Source organism: Lepidothrix coronata, unplaced genomic scaffold (genome assembly GCF_001604755.1).
Source record: "Lepidothrix coronata isolate B3197 unplaced genomic scaffold, Lepidothrix_coronata-1.0 Scaffold46, whole genome shotgun sequence".
Taxonomy (NCBI): Eukaryota; Metazoa; Chordata; class Aves; order Passeriformes; family Pipridae; genus Lepidothrix; species Lepidothrix coronata.
This window is the reverse complement of record NW_016690226.1, coordinates 1,852,189-1,873,527: the sequence shown is the minus strand read 5'-3', so window position 1 is coordinate 1,873,527 and position 21,339 is coordinate 1,852,189. Positions and strand designations below refer to the sequence as shown.

The window sequence follows — 21,339 nt, the reverse complement described above, 5'->3', positions numbered from 1 at the left end:
ATTCAGACAACTTTCCTGCCATCCCCTACCCATCACACCCCTACAACAGTGCAGACTTATGCTTTGCCAGAAGTATGTCTTTGGTGCTTATTTAAATTAGGTCAGCTGTCCCTGTGGTGAAGTATAAATTCTGAGGTATATATCCTCTGGTCCCCTGCAAAAGGGACTCTAGCTGGTGCAACGGTGTGTGAGTGACTATTCACATCTGCAGCCCGTACCATGGCAGATATGCTCTTTGCTCTTTAAGCCCTTTGAAGCGTGGTTCCTGGGTTTGCATAGCTGTAGGTTTGCATCTGCCCTATACCTAGCTGGCATTATGTGCAGAGTGGGTGAGGTGAGCTCCAGGCAGCATGCCAGAGCCCTCGTCTCCCAGCTGATGATAAAAGTCCATGTGGTAGAACTCCCTTAGAGGTCTTTGCAAGTGCAACTGGACTTAAGAGGCTCTGCAGCTATATCCTGCTTTTCTACCCCATGCAATTTTATGTCTCTTACCTCTTCAAAGAGTTCCAGGCTGTAGGTATTATCATCATCAGCAAAATACACCACCCCTTCTGGTGGTGCAGTGTTGCTGAAGCTGTCCCTCAGCCAGTGCAGCCCCAGGTTCCTCTGCAGTGTCCCTCTTGGGGTGTGGGATGGGATCCAAGACAGACCCAGCTTCAGGCTCTTGGGCGTCTCCACATTGAGGTGGGTGAAGTTGAGCCCAGCCTTCTCCAGCAGGTTGGATACCAGGTTGGTCCTCCGCGGCGAGTCTTCCACCACCACCCAGTGCAGGTTCTGTACATGTAGGAAGGTGTTGGCCAGGCGGGTCAGCTCAGCTTTTTGCACCGGCCGGGTGTAGGTAGGGGTAATAACAAAGATGGTTGGCAAGGTGTCTGACCACGGGGGAGGCCTGGAGTACACATAATTCTGGATGATTTTAGGGGTAGCCCCTATGCTTTGCTGCTGCCGAGTGCATGATGGGAAGCCTTCTTCTCTCAGTGCAGACGTACCATTGAGGAGAACTTTAGAGGTCACGTTCTCATCTGTCTCTTCTGGGGTGAAGAAAGGAAGGAAGGAAGGAAGGAAGGCAGGAAGGAAGGAACAGGAAGAAAAAGAAGAAGAAGAAAAAGGAGGAAAGAATGAGGAGATGTTAGAGGACTAACAACTGCAGGGCTGCTTCCTCTTCAGGGAGGAGATTGGGACACATCTGTCTGAAGTCAGTGCTCAGCACATCAGCATCCTCTCCCCAAAGCTAGCCTAAGATACATGTTTAACATGCTCTTAAGAACAGTTTATGTGCCTACTGCAGGCAAACCCTTAGGGGGCCTTCAGGCAACCATATCTTTGTTTAACCCATCCCACTAGAGAGCATCTCCCACCAGGATTCGAACCAGAAATCATCACAACCACCAGCACACTGACAGCAGAACTCTTGCACTTACTTCTCAGCAGGCTGAGGTAGTGGGTGGTTGGGTATTGGTGCCACAAGGTTAGGAGAAGAGCCCATGGCAAGGCAATCAGGAGCGTGGTAAGAAGGTTACGTCTCCTCAGCATGCTGCAGGGAGCTTCCAATGCCCAGGCATCTCTCTACCTTTCAGAAAAGAAAAAGAGTAAGGCCTCCAAAATATCAATCATCACAAATGCAGGGAGACATGATAAATGTTTGGCCCTGATTCAGCAAAGTGTTTGTCTAAGTTTACAAGGAGCCCCATTAACACTGTGGGCCCTAACCATGTTCCAGCTGCCCTGGCCAACTCTGGTGCTATTGAATAAAGCTTTCAGCTATTTATGTTGCTATAAAGAACTTCCACTGTCCCATGGTGAACCCACTGTCCTTAACTTAGGGTTGTTCTTGTTGCTGATTCTGAAACCAGAGAAGACTGCTACTTGCCCCCTCTCTGGCACTTGTGTTCATTCCTGAGCTTTGTGGTGACCATTTAATTTGCTTCTTTTGTACAATTTTTTAAAACTGTGTGAAAGATTTGTGTGCCTCCATATGCAAGTGGAGAAAACAAATAATGTCAGGCATCCTCAAGATAGCCAGCATCTCTTTCATCTCTGTGGTTTTAATTCATCTTCCTTATGCAGATGCATTGAGGCAATCAGGGATGCATATTATCACCTACTAACTTTTCCATGAAATCTCTGCCTTGGTTATTCCACAGTGCTGGTGATGCCTACTGAAAGTTTAATTATTCCACATCACTTTCTCCTTCTGGCTTCCAGTGTTCGGCCATTGCAGCACTTAGTTCAAATGACAGACTTCAGAGTATCCAGCAAGCCCCATCACATCCTCTTGCTGTCCTGGGCTGAAGGCCAGGGAATTTTATGTCTACTGAAGGCCAGTCATCTAAAACCAGGGTCCTCAAAGGGACCTAGGCACATATTGTTCAAAGACAACTCCTTGTCAAGGATTTGGGTCTAGCAGCTCCTCATCTGTCCAAATGGGAAGGATTGCCTTGCTTCAGCCTTAGAGAATGACTTGAGAAGAAACATGACAAGTAGTTCAAAAGGGCTCTGCTTTGCAGTGACAGCAGCCACAGGGTACTCCTGGAAGTTATTAGGAGATGCTATTCTAAATTTATCCTCTGGGACCTTCTTAGAATCTATCTTTAATTGTTTCCCTGACATTTTACCTTGGTGTCCTGAAAAAACAAGGATTATGCAATTGCAGGGCTCATTAGTGCCCTACCACCAATAACTATCAAACCTATTTCAGCCAGATCTGACAGAAGACTAGCACATCTCAGCAAATCTTCAAGTGGATGCACATAAGCATTCCCTGTTAAGGTAATTATTGCTACACAAGCTCATTCCTTGTTTGGCACCAATGGTACCACACTGGAGCCATCCCTCAAGGGAATCTACTTCCACTGTCTGCTCCCCAAAACAGCCATTCATGGTGATAATCTCTAATGTTTCTTACCTACTCACTCAGTAAACACCATGGTGCCCATTTCTCTACTTCCAAGCTATCAAAAACTGGTGAAGAAGTGGGCCAAGGAACCTGTGTGGCTGGGGGTACATAGGAGTGTTTTGGTGATGCCAGCAGGAGCCTTGTGCAGCAAACATGCTGGCTCTGCATAGCTTCATTGGGTTTTGATGACTGGGTCCCAGGCAGGTACAAGAGTCCCCTTCAAGCTCTAATGCCAAAGGCATAGGTGTTTGGTAAGCTACAGATCCAGGCTGGACACAGGGTAGAATGATATTACCCACACCAGGAGCTGCTTTCCCTACAGGAAATACCTTCTCTTCCTAACACAGCACTGCAGAGTAAAGCTTCCGTCGTTCATGGCTGTGAAAACAGACAGAGCCACAAAAGAAATCCAAAAATTGCTAATAACAATAGCAGATACCTAGGTCCACTCAGGCTCCTTGAAGCTCCTTGCTTCCTCTGGTAGCTTGCAATTACAAATGTCCCTGCAGTAGAGTCAGGCAGCCAGTGCTTTTTCCCTTTAATAAAAGGACTTAATTATACAGACACAGTTTCTATGCAGCAGGCCTGCCACTGCTGCAAACTCAGGTTGCTTCTGGAGGGGAGGAGAGGAGGAGGCAGCAGTGGCAGCTGTGTTACCAAGAGAGCATAGAGGAGAATGGATCAGAGTTAGAAGATTTTTTTAACGAATTCCCTTTCTAGTTCTTTCTCCTCCTCCCCCTTCCAGCCAGCCCTGTTCATGCTTCCCGAACACTGCAAACAAGTGGAGATGCTGTCTGTGTGTGCAACTCCCCTGGTGCTTTGTGCTCATTTATTTCTACATGCACCTTCTCTCTATTACTTTTCCAAAGCAGGCAATGCTGAACAAGTTAAGCCTTGCATAAAGCCCTGGGTAACTTGTGAACCTTACAGAGGAGCTGACTTTAACCCCATTTTCAAAAAATTTCTCTTGAAATACTTTATTTTCTCTTTAAAATGGTGCCTTTTCTCCCCCACTTTCTCCCCTGTATCCATCATGCTTGTGCCCTTCTTTGTTGCTTACATCTTTCACCCGCCTTATCTCAATCCTTAAGAGTCTCTTTCCTTACCTCTTTCCAGGACTGAAGGAATCCCCTGGCTTACTAATAATTTTAGCCTTTGTCTTCTATCCTTTCCCACACAAAGGCCCTTTGCATTCTCTTAATGTCCACCCTGCATAGAATATTTCCCACAAAGTGGTCCATTAAAGCATCAGCCTATCCTTTTGAAAACACAGTATCAGAACCCAGTCACATTTCAATGCCTCTGAATAGCCTGATGATGGCCCCAGTGGGGCTTACAGAGGTTTACTGCACATATTTTTACCTACTTTTTATAATTAAAAACAAAGTCTCCTAAGTGGTTCAGATTAATTGCATGCCTGCTGGCAAGCATTACTGTGTGTATTCTTGGCACAACCAGCTACCTTCCTTCTGCCTTAAACTCTTTCAGAGTAGATCCTATTAAATGAGATTGAAGATCAGAAGAAAATTTTGTGATCATCTAAACCCATCTCCAGCGATCATCCGGTAATTCCTGGGTTTAAGCTGTAGAGGGCAGGGACTATCCCTTAATGTGCTTGTACAGTCCGGCACTGATCCCAACAGGAGTCTTTGGATGTGCTCGCAATACAAATATTATTGATTGTACTCTCTTGCTGGCACTTCTCCCTTGCTATTCCTCCTGTCCTGCCTATTCCCCTTTCTCTTTCCTTTTCTTTTTTTTCCCTAGTGTCTTCTGCAGCCCTTGTTTGTGTTACACACCCTTAACAACATTAGCTGGATGTTTGATGGATGCCTTCAATATGCTGCCTGTAGCCTTCTTGAGCTGTTTTCCAATTACACATCCCTCTTCTTAATTTCATCCATCAATCTTCTGTTCTCCATTAAAAAATAAACAAACACACACACAGAACACAAAACTGAGCATGATAGGGACAAAATGTTTCTTGTACTGCTTTTGTTTCATGCTGCTTTGTCAGACTTCTCAGTTCCTGAGATACCACACCATTCAGTCTCCGTTTAGGCTCATGTGCTGATGCAGGGGGCCTTAATCTGAAAGGATTCAGGAGAAGAGAACCAGAGAAGCACACAGTGGGAAGAGCCGAATGACCCAGACTGATACTGAAGAGAAGTAAGATCTGGCCGAGGTTCAGAGCATTGCATGTGACCAGTCCCTTCATCTGCTGTTGACTAATTACCAACAATTTGTTACAGGCAGGATATCCCAGATGTTGAGAGAGGGATAAGGTTTCCAGGTTGGAGAACAACCCAGGCAGTGATTTTCTCCCTGAACTGCAGAGGAGTTTGAAAGGACATGCTGAGTGAATGGCAGAGAAAGGTGAAAGTTAGGGAGAGACCCAGCTGACCGGAGATTATCAGGCTGACATATGAGTTCAGGTGCCTGCAATTTTCCTACAGCCATGTTGAAAAGCTGCTCAATCCTCCTTGGCATCCTCCTTGATAACTCAGAAATTATTAGAGTCACATGGGCTTCGGTAGTTCTGTTCTGAGGTTTTGGTTCTGCCCTCCACCTCCTTATCCGGAATAGGAACGACACCTTTTGAAAAGTTTGGTCTGCAAGAAAGGTGATTTTGCAGCCTCTGGTTCAGGGCAGCCAGTCTGCCTGAGCCAGGCTTAGAAGACCCTGAATGCTTAACCAGCCCCAGGACTGTACAGCTATAGTTGGAGACACAGGCTGTAAAGATCATTATCTTCCCAGAGGGACAAATTTCAAGGTTCAAAGTGTCCCCTGGGAACATCCCACCATCCAGTGTAGAGATTTTCTAGGCAAGCACTCAAAGCAAACTAGTCTCAGCTAACAGAGCCGAAAGTTTCAAGAAATACTCGCTTATCTCGGTTTGTACCATGTTTGCAAGCCTACCATTCTGTGCATACCCTGGGAGGAGAGAGGCGTGAAGAGGGGAGGAGAGAGGAGTGTGAGGGGCAGAACTGGAGCAGAGCTGCAGGTAGATGCAGATGACTCTTAATTTCATGCACTAAAACTGTCAGCAGGGTTTTTGGTTTGTTTTGCCTGCAGTTTGCTGCCTCTCTCCATCAGCCCCTAGCCACCTTGAGGAAGTCCATGCAGATTTCATGAGATCCCTAACTCCCGGTGTGGGAGATGTGATGCTGAAGGCAGAGCAGGGAGCTTTCAATTATTGATGAGAGCGACCTCTCTTTAAACAAGGAATGCATAATTCATGACAGAGCCGGTATTTGTGGTGAGCAGCACCGGCTCAGTCTCTGCTTTGCCGAAATGCACAGGAAGCTGCTGTCCCCTCTCCCCCCATTCCCTCGGGCCCATCAGAGCCCTCAGCCGAAACTACAATAGTGTTTAAAATCGAGACAGGCCAAGATGCTGCAGCGCTTCCCCTCACCAGGCAGCTGCCTGCCTGTTTCAGATGCGCTTGATAAAGTGGGAGGATGGATTCAAGGAACCACAGAAGTGGGTGGAATGGGTTATTGCTCTGGAATAAGCAAGGGTAATTACTGTGCAAACACAGCCACACAGGACATTTCTCAGTAGTGAGACTCCTCTGACCCCAAGACAGATCTACAGGAATAGCATCATTGTAGGACAGAAAGGATGGGCTAGATCTAAAGGACAGTGCCCAAGGATTCATGGTCAGCTGTATTTTTTGTGGGGGTGGGAAAGAGAAGGAGAAAAGGAAAATTTGGTTTTCTACTCAATAAATAGCAATTTCTCCCCTAAACTCTGATGGAACTGGGTGGCTGAAAAACAAAGGGGAAAAAAAAGGAAGGAAGAGTATTTTTTTCCAGGAAGGGAAATGTTAATTATGGAATCATGGATTGTTTTGGATTGAGCAGAATTTGTGCATCTGAAAGATGTATTAATGTCTGTTTTGAAAGGTCATAGAATCATAGAATAATTGAAGGATATGGGTTGGAAGGGACCTTCAAGATCATCTAATGGGCAGGGACACCTACTAGACCAGGTTGCTCAAAGCTGCATCCAACTTGGCCTTGTACGCTTTCAGGGATGGGGCGGCCACAAGCTCTCTGTGGTGGTGTCTCTCTACCCTTAAAGTGAAGAATGCTCTCTAATATCTAATCTACACCTACCCTCTTTCAGTTTGAAGCCATTTCCCCTTGTCCTATCAGTACACGCCCTTGTAAAAAGTCCCTCTCCAGCTCTCTTGTAGCCCCTTTTAGGTACCAGAAGGTACTTTAAGGTCTTCCTGGAGCCTTCTCTTCTCCAGACTGAACAATCTCAATTCTTTCAGCATGACTTCATAGGAGAGGTGCATGGAACAGGGAAGAGAAAGGCTCTCTCCTAAACCACAACTGGGATCTTGACCTCCCAGTAGTACAGGCAATGCAGGAGACTGTGGTTCTGTCTGAAGATGGAAGAATATTCTTCTGCTAGGGGTTTTAATCCTCCCTTTGCTGCAGACCTTGTGAATGCCTTCAGGCAAGTGACACCTGCCATCTGAATGAGGTGAGTACTTCTCTACCACTTGTGGGGACAGAGGGCAAGGGAAAATTAACTGAGTCCCCTGGAGAGACAAAAATCAGAGAACTACAAATAATAAAACAATACAGGGAAGGATGGCCAGGTCCTTCCCCAGGGCAGGAAGAGCAGAACTACCAGCAGCTGTGGGGTTTCAAGGCTAAGCCCCATCTATACTCTGTCCCTTGGTGAGCAGGCTCCTGTGGGGACAACTTCCCCAGGAAGTGAGTCACTCCCAGTGAAACAGCTGCCCTTCCCAAGTTCCTTTGCCTTTTCCTCAGATGCAAAGAAAGGATTCATCCTCTTGCTGCCAGCTCTGATCTCTTCACCCTATGGGAGCGCAGTTACTTCAGCCCAGAAACCAGACTTGTCCTTGGGGAATACACTATGCACACCCCCCCATCCCTCCACTGCCCACATGAACACAAGTCAAGAATCTTCCTCCAGTCTTGGTCCATAAACAGCTTGGCATGGTGCCTTTCCCAAAAGCATCCTTATCCCAGACATGTGGCTTGCGTGGGGGAGCACAGACTGGAGGAGGGTGATGCTTTATACAGGGCTTTGTTCCAATTTAAAAAAAAAAGAAAGGCTCAAAAACCTCAACAGAAAACAAAAAGGAAACTTTAACGAAGCTAATTAAATCTGCTGGCTATGTCCCATGGGAGCCAATACCTTAGAGACAGCACGTGGCTCAGCCTGCTATCCCCAGGTAGATCAAGGGTATCCAGGCACTATCTGGGCTATCAGCAGGAATGGAGATAACCCAGTTCGGATAAACGCTAGACCTTGAACTTGGCTGCAAAACTCATCCTCGCAGGGAGCCTTCCGGAGCCTGAAAAAGGAGGTCTAAACCAGGCTATTTTTAATCAGCTGAGACCCAAATGTCCTTCATGATCGACCCATGAAACCTGTCACTGCCTTCCTGCCCCCTGAGCATTGGCAAGGGTGGGCTGTGACTCTGAGGGACACAGCCCTCTGCCCCATCACAATTTCCCTGCACTGCAGAGCCGTAATCCAGGGATGCCAGAAATACCTGGAGAAAGATTAGTAACTCAGGCCTAAAGAGAAGCAGGTGGTACCAGATGTCTCCTGAGAAAGCTAGCTGTCTCCTGAGAGACCTCTAAGCTTGAAGTTATCCTCTCTTGAAAGGAAAGTCGGGGGCTTATTCAAACGTCAGCTTCTCTCCCCTGCTGCTGAGCTCTGGCAGAACTGAAGTCCTTTTCAGACGCTGATGACTATTACAGAATAATCATTCCAAACATATCAGCATGAATCAGCCCAATATCTGCATTAGCCAACAAAAAAGGGCTTTTTTCTTTTTCTTTTTTTTCCAAGGAGGCAAAATAATTCTAAGGAAGCAAAAACAATAGCGGATTGTTCCAAAGTTTCTGTATATTTCATTCAGATCTTTCCCTACTGAGTTAACAGCTGATGCCTGTTCAGCAGGAGTGGGAGCTGTCATTTTACAGATTTCTTACAAAAGCAGAAAGGAAAAACCCATAGTATTTCCTTCCAGAACATTTTCAAAGATGGAGAGGAATTACTTTATCAGAGAAAAAGGCATTAGGCATTATTTGATGGATAATTATATTCCACAGGTGCTTGTTTTGGGAGGAAAAAAATCATGTTGATCACAAAGCTCCTTCTAAAGATATGAGGCCCAAAGGCCAATGCTGTTCCTGTGGTAGCAGCCAGGATGCAGAGACAGGCTTTGATCTTAGCTATGTGTCAATATGACATCAAATGCAGACCTCCAGAGGAACATGCTATCACTAATGCACACCCTTGATTGATTTAGACAGCTTGTTTTCCTCCTGCTTTCAAAGGCAATGTTGAAATGCTCTTCCCTGCTGGACTTCCTGGTTAGCCCTAAGGAGGTCAAAAGAAAGCAAAGGAGAAGCTGCTCTGGCTGATTTCAGAGTGCAAATGAGTGAAACAGCGATTATGCCATTTAAAATATCAATGTAGATGAATATGTTCCCAAACCCTGTGGGAATACTGACATTTTAATGGTTACATGTATGTGCTGGCACCCTGAAGAATCTGAAGTCAAGATCTATTATTGCATGGAAGAACTGTGGGCAAGTGAGTGCAATGCAAAGGTAAGAATCCCCCCGAGTTTTTATTTGAGAGTGCTGGCTGAGTTATGTGATCAATAAAACCACCAAGAAAACATCAAATTTGTGTGGAATGTTTTTGTGGGTGGCCGCTCCATATAGATTAGCACAGAGAGGACACTGACCAGCCCCGATGAGTTGCTACCACATTACGCAGTTGTTAGTTGTGTGAGAAGTAAAAAGAGGAGAAACATCACTTTGGTCTCCCTGATGGACATTTTTGCCGTTGCAGTTCTCTGAACTGTGTGAAATACACTTGCTTTGTAACTAGCTGAGATGGTCCAAAATGCTAATTCTGATTTCTTCCTCCAAATAAATCATCAGCACTCACTAGATTTGCCACTTGCTGCACGGCATCCGAGCGTCATGCAGACATTTTTATAAACAAATGTAGAATGGAGAAATAAATTGGCACCTAGAGAATTGTCTTTTGCAATAGATATACGTTATGGTCCGCTGCTTGACTTGTACCTTCAATGCCACAACTGATCTGTGTAGCTTGGGCTCGATTAAAAGAAACAGTAAAATGAAAATTAGAGTCAGAAAACAGTGTTTATTTTTCTGCCTTCTGTATGTGAAATAAAAAGAGAAGACTGCGAAGGAAAGAAGGGACAGGAAGGTGATGGCCAGTGTCCTGCTGTGGCTGCCCTGCTGTCCTTCCCTGTCCTATCAGGGAAGCTGTTGACTCTGGATTACAGGCAGGTCACATCTGAATTAGGTGCCAAGGTATCAAGAAACCCATATGCAATTCCCACCTCCTGGGAATGCCACGGGAGCAGTTAGCACAGTAGTTGAAATATCTAACTTGGACACTGGCAGCAGCTGCCAGAAGATATTGAAATAAGTTTTATTTTGTAGAAAAGGTAAGCAGTGGATCCATTTGGGTGAACAGATGGAGCTGAAGAGTAGCAAAAGTCAGTGCCCCTTTCTGACAAAAATCCAAGCCTACTAGAAAAAAAAAGATGTAGGTTTTGTTTTCTGCTTTTCCATGTCTTGCACTGTGAAAATGGAAGAGTCTGTTGGGAAGGCAGGGAAGGCTGTGAGGGCAGACGAGCTCTCAGCACAAGAGACAAACTCTGATCTCTCCCTTAGAGTGCATAGGGTTGCCATAGGGCTTGCTTGTACAGGGCTTGCTCTCTGCCATGCTCCTTAATTGCACCTGAAAGCAGACAGGTCTAAGAGTCATCTTTACATGCAGTGTTTGTGAACCTTCCCTTGAGAGGGAGGTCAGCCTATGCTGTATTGTACTTGTGGGCTTACCTATGAAATTGTGCTTCAGGCTGATCGAGACCTGGATGTATAAGTGGGTGATGCTTCCCTCCAACCTGGTAAGTTGCCTGCTCTGTCTGTTTCTTGAGTTTGAAGTATCATCTTTGCAGAAATACAAGCAAGAAAATCTGAGAGATGCCTCTCCCCAGCTCTTACACCTCTGCAGTCAAGGTTTCTGGGCCGTGCTGTCCTTCCTACCTTCCTTCCACATTCATGGCCTGCCAGTTGGCCTTGGACAGAATAACTCATGAATAGATACTTCTGGTTGGAAAGGAAAGATGAACTAGGCTTTTTTTGGACCCTCCTCTGCACTTTGTGAGCCCTTGGAGCTCACTTCAAAGGCAGATCAGGTTGGCCTGAAACATCAGGTCAAAGAATGGTTTCTTGTTAAAATTAAAAGTGGGCCGCTGCTGTAAATCTGAGAGGTGGATCTGAATCTGTCCTGATTCTGGGGGTGAATCTGGCTCTCTCCTTGTGTTGCAGGGAGGAAAGGTAGCTCTGGTTATCAAAAAACTGTGTGCCTTGGATCAAGGTGTAGTCTCCCCACACACAGAGATGCTGGTAAAAGTGGCAGCTGCAGAAGTAGAAATTGGATCTCTGGAAACTCAGAAATGCCTTAAAACAAGGGGCCAATTTGTCTTTACTAGACAATGAACTCCTTTCCCCGGAGCACGTTTCTGGTTGCTTTTCACAGATTTTGTCCTGAACTAGATTCCGTATATTAAGTGACTGTTAACAACCTTTTTTCTCTGTCTGTAGTAAAGTCTCCTTCTTCAACTTATCAGCTCTTTCCCAGCAGAGCAATGCTGGGTGTTACCCAAACTGGGCTAAACTTAGGATGGTGTTACTAAGGTTGCTCCCACCCACATCCTTCCCAAACCCCTGCAAGTGTGTACACACCCTGCATCTCTGGCTGGTGCCTGGCGTGCTGGTCTTCTGTCGACAGTGGTCTTGTGCGTCCTCAGCGTGACAGTCACCTTGGTATTTCTGAGCTACAGCATCACAAGACCAAAAGCAGTTCTTTGTGAGGACGTTTCTGGAAGTCAAGAAGTCAGGTGAGGCATTCCTAGCTTTACACATGTACATGTGAACTATGTCTGTCCCTTACCAGCTCCACAAAAAATAACTCTGAAGGACCAGCAACACTTCCTAGACAGAGGAAACATCGAAAAACCTCTTGGGAAGGAAGAAGGAAGAAACTGGACTTCTGCTCCTGCTGCTGTAACTAATTTGTAGGCCATCTGTGTTTGTCCTGATGCTCAGGTCAGGACCCATACTGGTGTTAGGAAAGAAATACTTAGTATCAGATTTTATCACTCCAGTAAGTGTGTTGCAGAAGGGAGCATAAAGAAGCAGAAATCTTGCTTAGTGATTATTTTGTACCAGTGTTAAACAGTTCCAGGACTTGGTTTGACTTCCAGGGAGCTACAATCCAAGCGTGGCTTCGGCTTGATGTACTGTGAACAAAACTTGCTGGGATGGCAGCTTATCTACCACTGAATGGGAGCTGGTGTTGACAGGAGAACCACGTGTCCTCTGCAGCACCTCCAGAAGAGAGTACTAGGTGGGATGAAGGGTGCAGAATTTGTCTAACAGACTAACGTGACTGGGAGGGCAAGTGGGGAGACTGGGCATGGTACAGGAACAGTATAGGATTTGTTCTCAAGCGGGTGACAAGAGACTTCATGCATGAAGACTCTTGGAGGTGGAAAGAGCAATTTTAAATTATCCTTTCCCAAAGATTTGTAAACTATTGGTTTGTAAACTATTGGTGTAAACTATATTCACCCCCAAAAGTCTTCTTAACACAGAGGTCAGCGGTAATGATCTTAGCAAAGTGTTTATCAATGTCCTCTGACTTCCCTTGTAATGGAGCTGCTGATGCATATCAAGTAATAAGAGATCTGTTGTGTTTTTCTTAATGCTCCAAGAATCTTATTCTAACATGGAAGTTAGAAACTTCACTTCTACTGTAAAGAAAGCTCCCGTTATAATTTGAAAACATGCAGCCGACCATTGTAGACTTGAGGAAAACAGGAAACAACATAAGAGTTGCTAACCAGAATGGAAAACACACTGGGATCACTGGAGGAGCTGTGGAGAAGACTATGGTCTGATACAGTGCAAGAGGTGCTAGTATCCCACGGTGGAGGGCAGAGGTGTGAGTGAAGGAAGAGCAGGAGACTGGATTGAAGAGGACACCTGAAATATCTAGTATTTTACAAAACAGAGGCTGTAAGATGTTGACAGGAGCAGGATGGAGGATGTGGTTTCAAGGGAAAAAACAAAACAAAAGAAAAAACCAGGATGGAGGAACAATGTTGGCCAGGCTGAGATTTGCCACTTAATAGCACTCGACAAAATGCAAATAATTTCCCCTTCCAAAAGATCTGCCAGGAGATGCCTCAGCTATCTGGGATCAGTGGTTAATACTCTTACCTCCTTTCCTAGTGCTCCACCAAAATGAGGAGCTGGCACACGTCTGAGGGAGGAAAGAAGCTTGATGCAGACCTTGAAGCGGTAGGATTTGCCAGCTTGCCTCTGACTGCCCAGCACAGCCCTGAGATACAGCTCAGCCCTGCTCGTGTTTGACTTCAGCAGATGCTGCCTGTGGGCTTTGTAGAGGTGCACAGGGATAATCATGATTTGGTTTCTGTTTGCTTGCTAATTTCAGCCCCTGCTGTGAGATTTGGATGTTTCTGAGGATTCTATATTAGCTTTAATGATTAAAAAATTATTTCAACGGTTAGTGAAGAAGATGCATGATCTATCACTGAAGCCGCTTAGCAACAGGACTCATTAAGACACATATTAGTACAGAAAGATACCCTTGCCCCAGCGTCCTCTTGGAATGACTATCCACTCATATAAACAAGATAAAGGTCTTTGCTGGCCTCCTCCAAGGCCAGAGGATAAAGCAGTCAACTGTGAAACAAGATTTCTTGGTTCTTTTTCTGGCTTCAACTATGCGTCAGTATGTGGATCTGGGCAAATCGTTTCACCTGCTTCAGTGCCTCAGTTCCCCCACAGGTAAGATAAGCACAACAATGTATAAGCACTCTGGGGAAATGACTTTCAAGTGCCTCAGCTCATTAGAGAAAAAACAAACCTAGCAGTGAATAAAAACTGTCTCAGCCCCTTGACGGTAGTTTGTACTAACCACATGGTTTGCACTGCCCTCCTGAAGCCCCACATACAGTCAGCTAATTACAGGGCAGAAAAAAAGTCTTCTCCTAGCCCCTTACCACCTGATGGTAGACAAGTATAGACGTTAAAACTTGTTATTGGGCTCAAAAGAATTAATTTTAGACAAAGCATTTGTGGTTACCCTTCAAGGACAAAAAGGGTCTGCTACTTCTGGGGCAGGCTCCAATTTTGCTTGCAGGAATACTATTAAATACCATGTCAGAGAGGAGAACAGTAATACTTTGTGTGCTTTATTCCCAGAGTAATTCAATGAATCTCTCAGGCAGCAACATTCTCCTTACAAAGAGCAAATGAATCAGGGTGGAGGAAGCAGGTGTAAGAGTGGACATTTCAGTCCACAGTATAAAAGCTGAGGCATTCCTGGCTCTTGGACTTGCATGCAGGACACTGAACTTGATACCTGGATGTACAAGCCTTGGTTGCACCTTACTGTGGGGTAGAGGTAAGGGAAGTATAGATGAAAGGAAGGTGAGGGAAGAAAAATGGGTGTAGGTGAGATACTAAGGTGCGACTGAAAGTGGTTCCTGAGGGAAGGAGAGGGAACAGGAGAAGAAATGAGGTTAATGGGAGTGAGAAAGTAGGAGAAAGGAGGAGGAGGAATGAACAAGAGTGAGGGAGCAGGAGATCGAGTGGGACAGCAAGCAAGAGGCACAGTCAAATCATCTGAGCTCTCTCTGAAGAGATTGCCTATTTTGTTTCTGCTTTTTTTTTGTGTGTGTGATCTTGCCTTAAAATTGCAGGAATGTGGCAGCACAGCACTGGCTCTCTGATTTATTAATTCCATCCCATCCCACCAGCCCATAAAACAAAAGCATCTGTGTTTGCTCAAGAGAAAACCATGAAGGGCCTCATTCACGTCAGAGGTGGAGAGAGAAGCTGGCAGATACAGGAAATCATCGTCTCCTCCTTCTTTTTCACCTTTGTGTGGATCTGGGCTGGGGGAAGGGCTTCAAGAAGGAAGGATCCAGGGGGTGAGGTATCAGCAGGGAGAAAGCTAAGTTCACCCCGGCAATCTGTGCTGGAGAAAATGGAGGGGAGGACACAATGAATGCAATAGACTGGACCACCTCCAGTGAGGAAGGCACCCCAGCACTGCAGAGAGGACAAGATCCCTTGCTGCCACCCAGGCTCACTCAGCACTGGTCTCTGACATAGCACTTGGTGCAGTATTGCCCCGGTGAATGTCAGTCCTATTGCTGTGGTCACAGCCAGGGCTTTCATGAAGCCCAGCATTGCTGTCTGTCCCATAGCTAGGGATGTAACCATAATAATAAATTAAATCTACAGTCATAAGAGAAATACCCCTTTACAACTGTTTTTAGAATGGTTTCAGAATGAGGGAGGGTCAGGGCAAGATGAATATTAAAGTATCTTACTTTAACTCCTGGGGCATGAAGGGGGAGAGGAGCCAGCAACCTCTGCTTCTGTCAGGCAAGGACCACCTGTGCTGTTTCTATCAAGAAGTACTGAGAGATTTTTGTTGGACACAGAGGACCTTGCTAAAATCACATCTCTACCCCTGCCCTTAAACACAGTGTCTTTAGGAGCCAGGCTGCCCTGCAATGCCACATGGGGAGCATAGTCTCAGGGGAGGCAGGGTCTGCAAGGTACTGTTGCCTGCCTTGCTCTTGGCTTTTTCTCCAAGTTCTCCCATACAAGGATTGTCGAGGAGCAATCCTGCTTTGCTTAGCAAATCACAGTTCCCACATGCCCTGTACTCCCACACACAGACCCACCGTGAACTTACAGAACTGCTGCTCTAAAATCTTTTATCCAGAGCTGAGATTGCCCAACTGCTAACCCTGTTCAGCTCCAAGTAATCCCAGCACTTGCTTGTCTAGAGGTTGGCTGTACTGCGAATAAATGCCCTTGCTCTCCTTGCCAGAAGGTAACATCCAAATAATAGAACAATACCATTTCCTTTTGAAATACAGTGTTATTGATAGACCAGCACCACACAAAGTTGCCAGGATGCTTCCAGTCTGTTAAAATCCATAACACAGGCAAGGAAAGTGGCAACATAAGCACCACTGGACCAGCTCAAGTCTCATCAGAACTTAAGGTGAACCTGTTTTAGCTGACAAACCCAAACCTATGAGAGCTAAGTGTCAGCACACAGGCTGGAAAATACATATTTTTTGCTTCTGCCTGGAAATTAAAATATGCCCCAGTGATCTTCACTTGAACATGTCTCTATCCTTTTGTCCTTTCTCTTACATTGATCAATATTGTGGGTTTTAGAAGATATAAGAAATCCTATGCTCGGCAGCTGTGAGGGGTTGAAGCCTGAAGATTTAGATCTATTTCAAATGGACTGACCTGTCCAGTGATAAATGATCTACTATCCATCAAAATGTCTCCTCTTTTTCTTAATCCTGCACTCAGCACCAGAAGCATCTTGTAGCAGCGAGTTCCTTATGTCACTATCACAGCAGGGGAAAAAAACGTACTTTTATCATCAAATTGCTACCTTTCACATTTTCCTGGATGCACTCCAGTTCCTTTACTGAGAAAAGCCATATAAAGAAGCATTCATTCTCCCTCTTCCATGTTGTTGATTGCTTTGTTTTTCACCTCAATATCCCTTGTCAACTGTGTCTCTGAGCTAACCAACCCCATTTTAAGGAATGTCTCTATGTGCATTAGGCATTAGTGGGTTTAGCTGATAGGAGTAGGGATGAGCAGCAAACAAAATCTAAAGGCCCCTGTGCTGGAGCTGTAGATCCCAGTTCTGTGTCTCAGTCCCGGGAAGCTGTGCCTCCTGAGGAAACTTGGCTCACGTTTTATAAATCTGAGGAACTTGCAAAGTGCACTGTTTTCAACTCAGGGAGAAGGATCTCAGACAGCCCCCCACACTGCAGGGTGAAGTAAGCCAACAAGGCAGTTGATTGAACACTTGGGAACATTGGCAAAGTAGATAAATTCAAGCTTTTAAGGAAAGACCTTCGGGAGCACTAATGTCACATGAGAGCAAACTAGAAGAGACTTCAAGCTCTTAATTATGAGCCTGCACAGCCTAAAACAGCATGAAAGATTAAAGGACCAAGTTTCTATAAGTGTGCTGACCATGGATCAAGGCACAGTTTGGAGGCACATCCCAACCTGAAGGAATCAGTGGGGTCTGACCAGCGTCCCTGTCGAAGAGCGGGCTTTAGGCAGTTCTGCCTGCACCCAAGAGGAGGGTGCTGACAGCCACAGGTCTCATTGTGCCCTGTGTTTATTAGTCTTTTGTAGTATTCATTGGTTTTAAATCACAGTCCTGTCAGTCTGAGCTTCTTCCCAGCAAGTGCTTCTCAGAGTTGCAGGGGCCTCGCCTGGGAGACAGATGATCTGGGTCTGTCTCAGCTCTGACGTGATGAGCTGCAGTGTCTCCCTTGTAAAGTGGGGGTAGTCATCCTGACAAACAGCTCTGTATGTGGGCAGGGAGTGCTCTTAATCACATATGTGGAGTACTTTCAGATCTCGGGATGGGAAGTGGTGCAGAAAAGCATAATGCTTATTATTAGGCAGAAAGGCCAGAAGCAAAAAGGGCAGAGAGATCCTAGACTTCTCCAGGGCCCTGGAGGTGTGTGGGACCTGGATTCCAGTCCGGCTTATTACATCCCTTTTAGGCTTCTTCTTTTATTAGGAACAATTAGATACAAAGAGGAAGGGGACAGATATCATCTTTCCTGTGTACATCCTGCAGAATAATTGCAGAGCTTTCCCAGAGCAATTTTCCATGCTTAGTAAAGGGCATCTTTGGAGCCTATCAAATGTCTCATCCCTTGCAGGCACACATATGAAGGCTTGCAGCATATGTCTTTATTGCTCCCAAATATTGGGAATAGGAAAGACAACTGAGAGAGCTGAAGAGGAGGAAGAAGAGGCTTTGGAAGTAGTTCCTGGAAATGGATGGGGTTGTGGGGTGGCTTCTGATGGCTGGGACAGCAACATTGCCTCCCGAGGCATTGGTGAGAAGCTGGAGGTGACTGTGCCTGCAGCACCAGCACCCTGAGGGAGAGGGGCAGCAGAGGCTGGAGCTATGAAGGCACTGAGAAACATGAGGATGTGCAGGGCACTGCTATTGGCAGGTGACTACTGTGGTGAAGAGGGGAGGAAAGCTATCCAGGGGTACGGCCGGAGTGAATGCAATCCAGGCTCCTGCCAGCAAGCTGTCAGCTAGGTATGACTTTGCTCTCAGACACTAGGGACATCTCCTGGCCTGCTGCTGAAGCAGAGGGAAGTTCCCTGCCAAAAAGCACCTCTACCAATGCTTCATAAGCAAGAAGAAAGGACGCTGGCTACATAGGAGACATAGCCTTGAGCTGTCCAGTATGACCTCGGACACTCTGAAGGGAAGATGGCATTAGAGGACATAGGCAATAGTCACAAAGACGTTCCCAAACCGTGGAAAGAATATGAATTTAAGGGCTGTACATTGTGAAAGTGTTTTATCTCTTGTGTACATTTAGCTGCTCTATAGCTCTGTACAGCTCCCTAGGCAACAGTCTTCCCAAATGACACTGTAACAAAGCCCAAAGGTGCGGGAGCTTTTCTCGTTAAAACCTTTTCCGTGGGAGCAAGTGTCCTCAGCCCAACTGCTTTGCTTTCTATCCCATGGCTGCTAAAATGTCTTGCAAATCGAACTGAGGCATTTGGCTACAAAGGTGGCTGTATCTCAGCTGTGCTCTGTGTCGGCTGATTGAATTGCTTTGGGATTGCAAGGGTGCCTAGATGATTTTTCAATTATTATTATTATTATTATTACTACACTGAAAATGCCAAAGAAGCCAAGAGCTTTAATTTGATCTCATCTATTCCTGAAACACCCGATACGACAAGTTAGCTGCTCAGCGCATCTACCTCTGCACATTAACTGCCCTGCAGAGCCTTAATTCAGTGCAGACTGAAGTGCTCTGAAAGCAACACCAAAGTTGCTCCTGGAAGATAGGGAGGGCAGGAATCACAGTCAGTGAGCTCCTGGCCTCACAGCAGGCAGACACAGCGTGTGCTCAGCCACTGGCACTCACGCACGGTCTGTGTCCAAGGCATGCCTGCTAACAGAGAGCTTCCAGGAAACCATGGAGCAAGCACCAACCGAAAGTCATCAAGCTCCCCACATCCTGCTTCAAGGCATCAAGAGAAGGGGATTTGCAGCATGCAGAGCTGCAAAAAGATGTGACACAGGGTGTCACACACAGCTCTGCCAGTGCCCCCCTCATGCCCGGTAACCCTCCCTATTACCTGAGACTGAGGTCCCCATAATCTTCTACCAAGGTATCTAATTTCAGAGAAACGATGGCCTCCCTTCTGTGAAGTTCCCATCCTGCTGTCTCTGTGCACCTGTCTCCCAACTTGTGATATGGTCCCTGTTCCTAGTCCTGTCTGAGGCTAGCAAGGTCAATGCCTTGCACTTCTGCTGGCTATCCAGGGATGCAAGGCGTGAACTCATTTTTCCCTTTTTGCACCAGATGAGATTTAAGGCGAAGCAGAGGTGAGTGACCAGACTTGTCTGTGAAGCCGCTGTTGCCTGTTACACTCTCTGCACATACGTGCTTTGCACAAGGAAACTGGGTCCAGGAAATGAGCTGAAAGCACCTGCAGAGGCTGCATCGCTCCCTCTCCTCCATTCACTCCTTGAGCTGTGCGGACTTCAAGTTGTTGGACAGGTATTTATTGCTTGTCATTACTGCTCTGCTATGGTGATGCTTGGTGCTGCCCCATTGATTCAAATACCCCTTCTCTCCAGACGCACAGAAATTGCCCCTTGGCAGTTTCCCCTAAAGAGTTATGGAGAAAACAGCTGCTTCTCTCCAGATTTGCAGCACCTTGAGGGGTTTCTCCCTGTCATGCACTAGCTGCTGAGCCTACCCCTGCTCTCCCCTGGCCTGAAGCTGGATGGGTGAGTCGCAGGAGTAGGATGCTGAAAAAAGTACTTTCCAACTCATCTAGCAACATAGACCCCAAACTCTGCTCCAGAAAACCAGCAAGTGCATCCCTCGGCAGACACACGTGTGCCAGCTGGGGTGAAAAGGGCAGAGCCCTTCCCCGCCCTCCTTCTCTTGCCCTCTCCCAGTCCACCTCTCCAGAGCCCCTGACGGATATGTCCACTTGAATTCGGTTGCCACCGAGCCTGCCTGTGCCTGCACACAAACCCCTTCGCCCCTCTGTACTTTGGCTTCCCTGATATTTGTCACCAAGAGGAGCAATAAAACCTCTCCGGGAGCAGTGGCGTGTCCAGGACCCGCGTTTGGGTACCATCGCTCGGAGATCCCGGCGGCGAGATTCCCGGGTGGACGCACACTAGGAATGGGGGCATCTCCCCACAGCTGGAAAATTCCAGCCTGGGAATGGGATGTCGCTCCTCTGAAAGGTGCCCGGGCCAAGGTGTGGGGAGATGCAAGGACAGGGGCTCGCCGTGAAGAGCGGAGCATGTTCGGGCGCTGAGCAGGGAGGAAGTTCGGGAACCCCGCTGCCGGTCGCAGGGCAGAGCACTCCTCCAGCGCCAAGGGCCAGGGGACCGCAAGGTCACCCCTGTATCCCCGGCGCTGCCCCCACCCCCAAAACCCCAATGCCCGAGCGCGAGTCTCCCGCTTACCTGGCGAGATGGGTCGGTCACGGCGGAGATGCCGGGGCGCTGAGCGCGGGGCGGCACCGCGCCGGGGGCTGCCGGGGGAGCATCGCCCGCCGCCGGGCGGAGGCGTGTCCTCCCTGCGCCGCGGGACTGGCACCGGGACCGGCACCGGGATGGCAGCCGGGACCGGCCCGTCGGCGCTGCCGGCGGATGGCGGCGCCCGCCTTCAGACGGCGCCGGCGATGCGGCTACGGGCGGCGCGGGGCCGATTTAAGGCCACCCCGCGCCGGGGGTGGGGGAGCGCCGAGGGCCGCCCGCAGCGACTCCTGCGCGCCGCGCATCCCGCGGGGCCGCCTTAAGCGGGGAAGGGGCGAGAGCGGAGCCGGCGAGGGGGAAGGAGCGGAGAGGAGGGCACCAGAGCCGGGAAAAGCGGGGGAAGCGAGAGCGGAGCCGGGCGCGGCCGCAGCGCTGCCCCCGCCGCCCGCAGCGGGGCCGGGCACCCTGGGAGGGGGAGGGTTCCCTGACCCGGGCCCGGCCGCTGCTCTCCCCGCTGAAGGCGAGGGCTTGGGATTTTTTTTGTTCCTCCCGGAGGGATCGCTTTGCCGCTAACCGGGTGTTGGAGTGATTCCTCGCTCCGACTGCAGCAAGAAGGAGCCACCTGCCACGGCTACTGCCCGTGAGGGTTGGCTATTGATAAGGCAACCTAGAGGGCATAGCCCTAAGCCAGGGACCACTGTGCTTCTGCGATTTGGTCTCCTCACTTGCTGCTTGATGGCGCACATCGC

At 47.6% G+C, this 21,339-nt stretch overlaps 1 protein-coding gene across 3 annotated transcripts in view; it reads right to left on the bottom strand.

The window, feature by feature from the left end:
* LOC108497338 (galactosylgalactosylxylosylprotein 3-beta-glucuronosyltransferase 1-like) overlaps positions 1 to 20,660 on the bottom strand; it is a 28,789-nt gene extending 8,129 nt beyond the window's left edge. The window contains exons 1-3 of one of the 3 annotated variants that reach the window (XM_017814881.1): positions 20,579 to 20,660; positions 1,422 to 1,570; positions 493 to 1,031 (exon numbers count right to left, since the gene is read on the bottom strand). In XM_017814881.1, coding sequence (XP_017670370.1) covers positions 493 to 1,031; positions 1,422 to 1,533 — 651 coding nt within the window. In that variant the 5' untranslated portion in view covers positions 1,534 to 1,570; positions 20,579 to 20,660. Of the gene's footprint in view, positions 1 to 492; positions 1,032 to 1,421; positions 1,571 to 7,017; positions 7,039 to 20,578 lie in introns of those variants that run through there. The other 2 variants (XM_017814882.1, XM_017814883.1) reach the window with 2 other exon arrangements.
* Between the last annotated feature and the right edge of the window lie 679 nt (positions 20,661 to 21,339).